This window comes from Megalobrama amblycephala, linkage group LG2 (genome assembly GCF_018812025.1).
Source record: "Megalobrama amblycephala isolate DHTTF-2021 linkage group LG2, ASM1881202v1, whole genome shotgun sequence".
NCBI classification, from domain to species: domain Eukaryota; kingdom Metazoa; phylum Chordata; class Actinopteri; order Cypriniformes; family Xenocyprididae; genus Megalobrama; species Megalobrama amblycephala.
This window is the reverse complement of record NC_063045.1, coordinates 60,293,143-60,306,046: the sequence shown is the minus strand read 5'-3', so window position 1 is coordinate 60,306,046 and position 12,904 is coordinate 60,293,143. Positions and strand designations below refer to the sequence as shown.

Below are 12,904 nucleotides of genomic sequence, written 5' to 3'. Positions count from 1 at the left end.
TTCAAAGAGCTCTACATGATCCCAGATGAGGAATAAGAGTCTTATCTAGTGAAATGATTGGTCATTTTCTAAAAAAAATAAAGTTTATAAACTTTTTAACGTCTTGCACTGCTCTGTGATGTGCCACACATTACGTAATCACATTGGAAAGGTCACACATGATGTAGGCGGAAGTACCACAGTAGGGCAAAAAACTCCATCTCATTTTCTCCTCCAACTTCAAAATCGTCCAACATCGTTGTTTTACCTTTTTATGTAAAGGTCGTTTGACTTAGTCTTTGTAGACACTCGATCAGTACTTCCACCTATGTCATGCGTGACCTTTCCAACATGAATACGTAATGCATGCCGCATCACAGAGCAATGCAAGACGAGCATTTGTGGTTAAAAAGTATATAATTATTTTTTTTTTTTTTAGAAAATGGCAGATGGTTTCTCTAGATAAGACTCTTATTCCTCGTCTGGGATCATGTAGAGCTCTTTGAAGCCGCACTGAAACTGACATTTGGACCTTCAACCCGTATAGTGAAGTCCACTATATGGAGAAAAATCCTGGAATGTTTTCCTCAAAAACCTTCATTTCTTTTCAACTGAAGAAAGACAGACATGAACATCTTGGATGACATGGGGGTGAGTAAATTATCAGGAAATTTGAATTCTGAAATCAACTAATCCTTTATGAAAATTTACCGGCTATAACATTTTTTAATCAGCCATGAAACTTTTAACAGAAATTTGAATGTAATCAAATGTTAAATAACACTGCATAGTCTTCACTGTATAAATTATATATAAAAAAACATAGATTAATCCTTATTAAAGTTCTTCAATCAAGAGCAGTGAACGATTTTTCTTTGTCTTTTGTTGTTTGATTAACATTAATGACACAGACAGCAGCAGGTTTATTAGGCTGCTGTCACTTTAAGAGCTGCACAGATCTAATATACTGATACACATGCATTTTCTTCCTCAACTGTTTATGTTCACAAGACATAACTGACTATGTTTAAGTGGATACTTGCCAAGACATGCATTTTCAAGTGCAAGAAGAAGAACTCAATTCAGTATTCACACGCTGTCAGCCGTGCTTCGGATGCTTGTGCACAGAAAACTTTCCACACAGCAAGTAACGAATTGAGTTCCCTTTCGCGTCTTCTTGCGCTTGAATATTTAAATTGGCATGGCTTTAACTTTCATGATGATGCAGCGTTGTCCCATCAACCGTCCTGAGCGCCGCTCACGTTCATCTTCTCACAAAACTGCATTGCTAGAATCGATTCTCGTCGCTTCATAAAATTAAGGTTGAACCACTGTATTCACATGGACTATTTTAACAATGCCTTTAATACCTTTCTGGACCTTGACAGTGGTATTTAAATTGCTGTCTATGGACGAGTCATATACCTCTCAGATTTCATCAAAAAGGTCTTAATTTGTGTTCCGAAGATGAACGAAGGTCTTAAGGGTGTGGAACGACATGAACAACATTTTTTTTAAAACTAACCCGTTAATTTTAAGGCCCTGTGCATATGCCATCAGATTGTGAATAATGGTCAGAAGTTCATAAAGTTCATAATAATCAATATGCATTCACCTGCTGTAGTATGAGTCCACACCCAGAGCTTCACGGGCGTTAGAGATGTGCTGCTCCAGAGACGAGGGCATGACGCCACCGCCGCCCTCCTGGAAGTCTGACGTGCCGCCCTCTGACGCACCCTCACCCAGATACACCTCATGAAACTTCAGGATCCCTGTGAGATGGAGAGCAAAGGTCATGCTGGTCTTAATAGCTATATTACTTATTAAACAAATACACAAGATATGATTATGGTTATTATTATTAGTGGCCAATGTAATTATGAACAATATTGCTGCTGGTGATGTTTTATGAAAGAAATGACAGTACAGTGATTTCACCATTACACTTAAAGGTCAGATGTAAAATACAATCACTCAGACTGGACCGAACTGTCTCAAACTCCAGTGTTTTAGACATAAAGTGCGTGCTTTGCGTAATAATGAAGTTAGAATAATGTATAGAGCTACGAGCAAGGTCAGCGGTCTCTTGTGACGGGCTGAAATCTAGTTAGGTGAATTTTGTAAATGAGCAAAAGCACTCCCGTTTTCAGATGAATGTTGGTTTGATTGTATGAGCGTGTCTTTCTGTTACAGACGTCAATGTTGGAATAAATAAATGAGCTCCAGAGAGATGCAGACGTGTGTGCTGTCATAAACTAACACACACACACACACACACATATATGCTATATTTATATTTATGGTGAGTGTTTTTAGGGGTATGTGTGGTTGTGATGGGTGGGATTAGGGAGGCAGGTGGTTCTGCCGCTTTGCGTTAATTCACAGCTTTTTACCAGCTTCACCAAACAGCAGGCGGCACAAAGAAGCCGTGGGGAACAGAAGGTGTGAAGAATACGACAGTGTGAAACTGAGCATGTGTGCGTGTGTCACTGGATGCTTTATTTTTAAAAGTGAAGCAAACCCAAATTTGGTCAAACAACTGTTTATTTGTTATTGGATGAGGTTCAGCCAAACTTACGGCGTGTTTGAGTGTGTAACTATGGAAGCTTGTTTCTGCCACTGAATAAAAAATAAAACAGGTAATTGCGACTTTTTAATCACACAATTCTGACATTTTTTCTTCCAACTGCATGTTTAGATCTTACAATTCTGATTCTGTGATATATTATTTTGTTCCATGGCAGAAACAAGCTTCCATACATATGCACAGACGCCTTCTGAGTAAATAATTATTTAAAATAGCTGACATCAACTTTTACTTTATGTATTTTACACATATAGATACTTTTATGAAAATAAAATAAAATGTAAACTGAAACTTATGGAGTGAATTGTGTGCGCGATTTACTATTTAGCTCCATCAATTCGCTAAAACGTGCGCGCAATTTACTATTTAGCTCCATAAATTCGCTAAAACGTGCGCGCAATTTACTATTTAGTTCCATCGATTCGCTAAAACGTGCGCGCAATTTACTATTTAGTTCCATCGATTCGCTAAAACGTGCGCGCAATTTACTATTTAGTTCCATCGATTCGCTAAAACGTGCGCGCAATTTACTATTTAGTTCCATCGATTCGCTAAAGCGTGCGCGCAATTTACTATTTAGTTCCATCGATTCGCTAAAACGTGCGCGCAATTTACTATTTAGTTCCATCGATTCGCTAAAATGTGCGCGCGATTTACTATTTAGCTCAATCGATTCGCTAAAATGTGCGCTATTTACTATTTAGTTCCATCAATTCGCTAAAATGTGTGTGCGAATTACTATTTAGTTCCCTCGATTCCCTAAATCGTGTGCGAGATTTACTATTTAGTTCCCTCGATTCACTAAATCGTGTACGTGATTTACTATTTCCCCCGGTTCACTAAAACGTGCATGAGATTTACTATTTAGTTCCTTCAATTCGGTAAATCGTATGCGTGATTTACTTTTTAGCTCCCTCAATTCGCTAAAATGTGTGCACGATTTACTATTTAGCTCCATCGATTCGCTAAATCGTATGCGCGATTTACTATTTAGCTCCATCGATTCGCTAAAACGTGTGCGAGATTTACTATTTAGCTCCATCAATGCGCTAAAACGTGCGCGCAATTTACTATTTAGTTCCATCGATTCGCTAAAACGTGCGCGCAATTTACTATTTAGTTCCATCGATTCGCTAAAACGTGCGCGCAATTTACTATTTAGTTCCATCGATTCGCTAAAACGTGCGCGCAATTTACTATTTAGTTCCATCGATTCGCTAAAACGTGCGCGCAATTTACTATTTAGTTCCATCGATTCGCTAAAACGTGCGCGCAATTTACTATTTAGTTCCATCGATTCGCTAAAATGTGCGCGCGATTTACTATTTAGCTCAATCGATTCGCTAAAATGTGCGCTATTTACTATTTAGTTCCATCAATTCGCTAAAATGTGTGTGCGAATTACTATTTAGTTCCCTCGATTCCCTAAATCGTGTGCGAGATTTACTATTTAGTTCCCTCGATTCACTAAATCGTGTACGTGATTTACTATTTCCCCCGGTTCACTAAAACGTGCATGAGATTTACTATTTAGTTCCTTCAATTCGGTAAATCGTATGCGTGATTTACTTTTTAGCTCCCTCAATTCGCTAAAATGTGTGCACAATTTACTATTTAGTTCCCTCGATTCGCTAAATCGTATGCGCGATTTACTATTTAGCTCCATCGATTCGCTAAAACGTGTGCGAGATTTACTATTTAGCTCCATCAATGCGCTAAAACGTGCGCGCAATTTACTATTTAGTTCCATCGATTCGCTAAAACGTGCGCGCGATTTACTATTTAGCTCCATCGATTCGCTAAAATGTGTGTGCGAATTACTATTTAGTTCCCTCGATTCCCTAAATCGTGTGCGAGATTTACTATTTAGCTCCCCCGATTCGCTAAAACGTGCGGGCGATTTACTTTTTAGTTTCCTCGATTCACTAAATCGTGTACGTGATTTACTATTTCCCCCGGTTCGCTAAAACGTGCATGTGATTTACTATTTAGTTCCATCAGTACGCTAAAACTTGCGCGCGATTTACTATTTAGTTTCGCTTGATTCCCTAAATCGTGTGCGAGATTTACTTTTTAGTTCCCTCGATTCGCTAAAACGTATACAAGATTTACTACTATTACTACTAAATAAAAATACATAAAAATACACTTCTGTTCAAAAGTTTGGGGTCAGTCAGATTTTTTTGTGAAAGAAATTTATACCTTTATTCTTAACGAAAATATCTTTTTTTTTTGTCTTTGTTATATTAACAAATATATTTTTTGTTAAGAAAAAAAACAATATGTGCATAAAGGCTATTATTTACATCAGTAGTCTTTAGTTTGTTGACATTTTTTTTAGCGTCATTTTTTTTCTGCATTAACCAAACTATCATAACTATATCACTCACCATATATTAATATTTATTAAATGATCTTGAAATAAAATTTAAACCCTGATTTACACCTTGAATTGTCTTTAACCACCTAGCAACATCCTGGTAACCACGCAGAACATCCTAGCAACCACACAGCAACAACCAAGCAACCAGAAACACCCCAGCAATGCCTTAAGAACTTATAAAAACTTCACTATGTCTCAAGCCAACATCAAAGTGTCATGACATGCACCATAAGCAATGCAATTTATTAAAACTTTAAAAAAAAATCTTGAAGAAATGTGCCTTTCTAAAATGAAAAAGGCATCAGTTTGGCAGAACGAAGCATGTGTGTGACGGCCTCGGTCTTATTGATCTGTTAGTGTAAACACAAGCGCCGGTGTGTGTTGTGTTGGTCTGTGTTCAAACAGACAGACAGTGTCTCAGCGTGTCTCCGGACTGAGCTCTGATGAACTGTTCAGATGTGTGCTGTGCCTGTCTGACACCTCCATCACCCCCCCACCCACCTCACATCACTCCATCGCTTCAGTCTGTCTGAGCACAACACCACCCGCCTCCACACACACTACACCAGACACACTGTAGTAAACACACCCTGCACACTACCTATCAAAAGTCTCTTCTGCTCACCAAGGCTGCATTTACTTGATTAAAAATACAGTAAAAACTGTAATATTGTGAAATATTATTAGAATTTAAAATAACTGTTTTCTATTTTAATATATAGTGAACTGTAATTTATTCCTGTGATCAAAGCTGTATTTTCAGCATCATTACTCCAGTCTTCAGTGTCACATGATCCTTCAGAAATCATTCCAATATGCTGATTTGCTGCTCAGGAAACATTTCTGATTATTATCAATGTCGAAAACAGCTGCTGCTTCACATTTTTGTGGAAACCGTGATACACTAAATGAAAAGTAACATATTTGCAGGATTAACAGGAGTTATATTACTACGTGTAACAATAATTTGTAATTATTTAATAAAAGAGAAAAGCAAGTAAATTAAAGTGATCTGGTTGTTTCAATTCATGTCACACAAGTTTAACAGCGCTGCAAATGTGTCTATTTACAACGTGCTTAGAGCGTTGAGTATTGTAGCCAATCACAGGCATTTTCTGTTGAAAATAATGCCAATCAGAGGTGTTTCAGTTCTGCTCAGTTTCACTCAAAAGGCTGTATGAGTTTATGTTTATAACAAACAAAGTGGAGACACTATTTAAGTAAAGATTTATTGTGAAGTGTAGTCAGATTTATTGATTAAAACGGGAGTTTTCGCACTCAGTGAGTTTGTGCTGCACTGACTGACAGCTTCAGTGATTATAAAGGAAGCGCAGTGTAATTTCAATCGCAATTTGAAGAAAAGTTTTTGTTTTTCATGAGAATTTGGGACCTTTTCTACAAATATATACAGTATACTTCATACTTCATTAGAAAAAGTGACAAAAAATAGTCCAAATTTTTTTTTAATGTAATAATAGGTATTTGATAATCTCTAAAAAATAAATTCAAATGCAAAACGTGTGAAAAATATATATGAAGGAGCGCTTATTATCTGTTGCCATCTACTGGTTATAGTGGTAATTTCATGTCTTTTTTAAATTTTAAAATAAGTGTTTGTTTTTCACCAAATGTTAGTTTTCCTACATCGTGAAACTTTTAGTTTGACAAATGGAGACATTCTTTGAAAGATGAAAAAAAACAAACAAACAACAAAAACAAAAAACATTATTTTTAATGTGACTGGTCATCACATTAAAAATAACATTTAAATTGCGTAATATTCAAACTTTTGAGCTTTGAATTGCTGGAAAAGGTTGTGTGAAGTACTTGAAAATCCTTGAAAAGTCCTTCATTCTTAACAGTGGTCTATATTAAACGCTCTAATTTGCTGGGTCATAAAAACTATAGGCCTATGTGATTCATCTTTGGACACACACACACACACACACACACACACACACACACACACACACACACACACACACACAGAGAGAGAAAGAGTGAATATGCATAGGCCTATACCATTTAGAGAACAGATAATAATTGTAAATAAAAGTTTAGGTGCTAGATCATCAAGGTTTGTGGTGTAACATGACATTTTATAGATGAGCATGGTCTAATACTGCTGTCGGATATTTATTTTAATTTATTTGAATTTTTGATTTGTATGTGCAGTATTTTTCAGCTCTGCCTAGTATGTTATTTGTTCTGTTTATTCCTGTTGAAACAGGGGCATTTAAATTCTAAAGACGGCTGCACGATAGTTTCTCGGGTGCATAAGGTCTATACATGCATCAGACAGATATCTTTAGCCTGTGTTTCTGAAGCTTCCCCATTAGTGATATGTCCTTCAGACCGTATAAAGTTATGCAGAGCGTTAGTTGGTATTTCGGCTCGGTGGGAGTTCATTAATCATTAATTCTGGGGTTTGAACCAGACTCTTGAGTGTCTTACCAGATCCGGGGGCCAGGAGCCAGCTGTACAGGTATCCCGCCGCCAGGGAGAAGTAGAGCACCAGGGCCCGCTGCCCGTTCACAGTGTCCAGGATGTGCTCCACGGTCACGGGCGTGTATGGGTCCGAGTCCTGCTGGCCCGTCTGTCTCTCCACCAGCAGGTCGGCAAAGGCCCGAGTGCGTCCGCGCTCCGCTACGGCCAGAGCTTCATCATGGTGCCCTGAGTAGAGGTCAGAGGTCAGTGCTGGTCTTCATAAAGCTATGAACACATCAAGTATTTCTTCATTTTCAAATATGTTTCATGCATATTGTAGTCGTTGGGCAGAAACCTTGTTTCTCCATATTTCGTCATTTTTATTCATAAATCATTACTGTTGGTCACCCTTTATGTCTGTCTGTGGGTTTTGCAAACCAATGAAAAGTATTAAAAGAGCTTGTGACTGAACCTTGTAACTTCATTGGATCCTCAAACTGTCTGTCAAACTCAATCGTGAATGAAGTGATTGTAACATCTCTGCTTGTTTGCAATGCAATGGTAAATAAAGAACTGTTTGTTTGATTAAGTACAGCGTTTTCTTTCCTTAAGAAACACTATATATAAAGGCTGTTTTATGTATTTGAGATAAGTGTTGCAACTAGTTATTATAGTTAATAAAGTTTTAAATATGTATATTTTTCTTACAAAAACCCATTGCTTCACTTCAGAAGGCCTTTATTAATGGATTACTTTTATGATAGATGGATGCATTTTTTTTTATTTCAAAATCTCGCCCCCCATTCACTACCATTATAAAGCTTGGAAGAGCCAGGATATTTTTAAAGGTGTTCAAGAATGCTTTTTCACAAGATGTAATATAAGTCTAAGGTGTCCCCTGAATGTGTCTGTGAAGTTTCAGCTCAAAATACCCCATAGATTTTTTTAAATTAATTTTTTTAACTGCCTATTTTGGGGCATCATTAACTATGCACTGATTTTTTCAGCGCCGCCCCTTTAATTCGCGTGCTCCCTGCCACACGAGCTCTCGATTATATTACAGCACATTTACAAAGTTCACACAGCTAATATAACCCTCAAATGGATCTTTACAAGATGTTCGTCATGCATGCTGTATGCATGCTTCGAATTATGTGAGTAAAGTATTTATTTTGATGTTTATATTTGATTCTCTATGAGTTTGAGGCTGTGCTCCGAGGCTAACGGCTAATGCTACACTGTTGGAGAGATTTATAAAGAATGAAGTTGTGTTTATGAATTATACAGACTGCAAGTGTTTAATAATGAAAATAGCGACGGCTCTTGTCTCCGTGAATACAGTAAGAAACGATGGTAACTTTAACCTCATTTAACAGTACATTAGCAACATGCTAACGAAACATTTAGAAAGACAATTTACAAAAATCACTAAAAATATCATGTTATCATGGATCATGTCAGTTATTATTACTCCATCTGCCATTTTTCGCTATTGTTCTTGCTTGCTTACCTAGTCTGTTGATTCACCTGTGCAGATCCAGACGTTACTGGCTGCCCTTGTCTAATGCCTTTCATAATGTTGGGAACATGGGCTGGCATATGCAAATATTGGGGGCGTACATATTAATGATCCCGACTGTTACGTAACAGTCGGTGTTATGTTGAGATCCGCGTGTTTTCCGGAAGTCTTTTAAACAAATGAGATTTACATAAGAAAGAGAAAGCAATGGAGCTTGAAACTCAATGTATGTCATTTCCATGTACTGAACTCTTGTTATTCAACTATGCCGAGGTAAATTCAAATTTTGAATCTAGGGCACCTTTAAATATATCTCTGAATGTGTTTGTCTGAAAAAAGATAATCATATACACCTAGGATGGCTTGAGGGTGAGTAAATCATGTGGTAATTTTTATTTTTTGAGTGAACTATCCCTTTAAGAAGTTTTTTTTTTGCAGTGTAGCTCTATAACAAGTGATTTAAATTCCAGTCATCTGGTCATTTGAGCAAACTAAACCCTTTTAGAGGGGTTCCATACGGTTTATTTTGAGTGTACATTAATCCTTACACATACAGATAAGTGTTTAAGCACTGTTTTGTGTTCTGAATGGATAACGTATGATATAAGCAGGAAGGAAGGAGAGGAGAATATTTATACCGAGGCTGACAAGGACCCTCTGGAGAGCCTGGTACGAGGAGGTCTGCAGGTCGAACAGGGAGAGCTTGTAGTCGGTGCTGTGCTGGGCTTCATGACGAATGGTCTCGAACAGAGCCGACGCACGGTACAGCTGTGAGGCAAAAACAAGATTTTGTGCGTTACTCACACATGTGTTAATAATAAAGCACTGACCTGCTCTGACACCGATCACGAAACACTGCCATGTGTCTTATCACGCTACAGAGAAACACGACGCCTAATGAGAGCAGCGTGTTTATCTGCAATGCTCAGATGTGAACAGCGGAGGGCAGCAGACTTCTACAGCTAAAACACCCAGCAGTTTCACACATTTCTACGCTTGTTTTCTTGTAGCCTTTAATCAAATCATTGCAAGTCAAGATGAAATCCTTATCTGTTGCACACGAGCCTTTGAGAAACCAATCTAAGCATGTGTGGTAATGAATGTACTAAAACAGTCCATGCGGTCTGGTTCTCGTTTAGTGATCGAAAGTGTTTTGAGGCGAGTTAGTGTGTGGGATGACTGACGTGGTATTTCTGGCTAATGATAACCTCTCATTCACGGCGACAGAGGGAAAGACAGCATCAGCACGCGTCTGTCTGTGACGCTGCCACCGCTGCTCGTGTGCGTGAGGGAGAAAATGAGTATGTAGCGCTGACATCGGTGCTGAGAACCAACCTAATGTAGCCATGCTTACTTAACTACGTTTTTTAGTAGTGTGACAGAACTGCGTTCAAAATAGTTTTGCTTTTCTCTTAGTAACAAACTACAAAATGCTATAATGCTATATTTTCCTTCATATTTTATTGCACATGCAATAATCAAATGCACTTGGTTCTGTTAAGTAGTTTTAGGATGTCTGATTTATTTTGCTGAATTGATTCTTTTGCATGGTTCACGTACTGTAAATAGCAATTCACAGATCAAGTAAATGATTAACATATCATATAAATGATTCAATGATTAAATAGATTAAATAAACGCTTCAATGATTAAATAATTCACTGGTTAAAATAAAAGAATCACTTATTAAATAAATGATTCACTGGTGAAATAAAAGATTCACTAATCAAATAAATGAGTCACTGGTCAAATGATTCACTGGTGAAATAAAAGACTCACTAATCAAATAAACGATTCACTGGTGAAATAAACGATTCACTAATCAAATAAACGATTCACTGGTCAAATGATTCACTGGTGAAATAAAAGACTCACTAATCAAATAAACGATTCACTGGTGAAATAAAGATTCACTAATCAAATAAACGATTCACTGGTCAAACGACTCATTGGTGAAATAAAGATTCACTAATCAAATAAACGATTCACTGGTGAAATAAAAGATTTACTAATCAAATAAACGATTCATTGGTCAAATGATTCACTGGTGAAATAAAAGATTCACTAATCAAATAAACGATTAATTGGTCAAATGATTCATTGGTGAAATAAAAGCTTCACTTATCAAATAAACGATTCACTGGTGAAATAAAGATTCACTAATCAAATAAACGATTCACTGGTCAAATGATTCACTGGTGAAATAAAAGATTCACTTATCAAATAAACGATTCACTGGTGAAATAAAAGATTCACTAATCAAATAAACGATTTACTGGTGAAACAAAAGATTCACTAATCAAATAAACGATTCACTGGTGACAAAAGATTTACTAATCAAATAAACGATTCACTGGTGAAATAAAGATTCACTAATCAAAAAAAACGATTAATTGGTCAAATGATTCACTGGTGAAATAAAAGATTCACTAATCAAATAAACGATTCACTGGTGAAATAAAGATTCACTAATCAAATAAACGATTCACTGGTCAAATGATTCACTGGTGAAATAAAATATTCACTAATCAAATAAACGATTCACTGGTCAAATGATTCACTGGTGAAATAAAAGATTCACTAATCAAATAAACGATTCATTGGTCAAATGATTCACTGGTGAAATAAAAGATTCACTAATCAAATAAACGATTCACTGGTGAAATAAAGATTCACTAATCAAATAAACGATTCACTGGTCAAATGATTCACTGGTGAAATAAAAGATTCACTAATCAAATAAACAATTCACTGGTGAAATAAAATATTTACAAATCAAATAAACGATTCATTGGTCAAATGACTCACTGGTGAAATAAAAGATTCACTAATCAAATAAACAATTCACTGGTGAAATAAAGATTCACTAATCGAATAAACAATTCATTGGTGAAGTAAAAGATTCACTAATCAAATAAACGATTCACTGGTGAAATAAAAGATTCACTAATCAAATAAACGATTCTGTGATTCTTCAACTCAGTTATATAAATTATTGTGTTTTCTAGTTTTTTAAGTTAATTCAATGTCATATGTTCAATGTAATTCAGTGTACCCCACTTGCAAATATTTTTTGCTTATTTTATGCAGAAATCTGACTAAACTTAGTGAGGTTTATGCTTAAAACAAGAAAAACACATTTGGTAAGAGAAACATTGATATAATAACTTTAATATTGATAAAAGTTAATAAAAACAAGTCTTAATATTTTATGCAATTTGCTCCTCAAGCAATAATATATGATATTTTTACAGCAAAACTACACAAAAATACTGTTTAAAAAATGTTGCAGTGCTTTTAAAAGGGCAGCTCGACTCTAAACTGAGAAAAAATGGTATAGGATTTATTTTCAAACAACTTTCACTTTAAATTTCACAAATTATAACAAAGAAATGGCAAGTGACACACACTGAATTATTACTCCAGTATTTTTTGTTTCATTTACAACTTCGAAAAATCATAGTTTACAGTGTAGTTGTCAAGCCGTCCTCCTTCAAATGAGCAGTAGCTTGTAGTTTAGCGCCCCCAGTGCTGGCTGACGGTGCATGTTTGAGTATTTATGTGTTTTCAAGATATATGTGTGTGTTTGTGGCTTGGAATGCAGCGTTTCTCAGGGGTTCGGCTGCAGAGAGCCCTTCATCAGCATACAGCGCGGCCAGCCTGCAATCAATTAAGAGCGGAATGCATCAGCACACACACACACACACACACTCCATCTGCAATCTGCAGCGCTCCAGAACTGTCTATACATCACACACACACACACACCAAACTGAGTCACCAGGGAGGAAAGGCCATGAAAAGCTACTATTACTACACTCACAAAACACACACACGCTGTACTATCAGCTGACTCTAGTTTCTTTTCATTTTCTCCACTCTACGGCCTGAAACACTCTGCAAACGCAGACACAAAATGCTCAGCTGACACATTAAAAGAGCGTGTACTCTTTGTGTCATTTTTTGGAGGCTAAAATACTTTCTCATTGCCCAGTTTAATATCCAGAGA

General features: G+C 36.6%; 1 protein-coding gene across 3 annotated transcripts in view; it reads right to left on the bottom strand.

Annotated features, from left to right (window-relative positions):
• The window catches only part of ttc28 (tetratricopeptide repeat domain 28), a 345,699-nt gene that overhangs the window by 25,456 nt on the left and 307,339 nt on the right, over positions 1 to 12,904 (bottom strand). For all 3 annotated transcript variants that reach the window (XM_048181318.1, XM_048181319.1, XM_048181320.1), the window contains 3 exons: positions 9,534 to 9,663; positions 7,404 to 7,622; positions 1,595 to 1,751 (listed from right to left, as the gene is read on the bottom strand). In XM_048181318.1, coding sequence (XP_048037275.1) covers positions 1,595 to 1,751; positions 7,404 to 7,622; positions 9,534 to 9,663 — 506 coding nt within the window. The remainder of the gene's footprint in view (positions 1 to 1,594; positions 1,752 to 7,403; positions 7,623 to 9,533; positions 9,664 to 12,904) is intronic.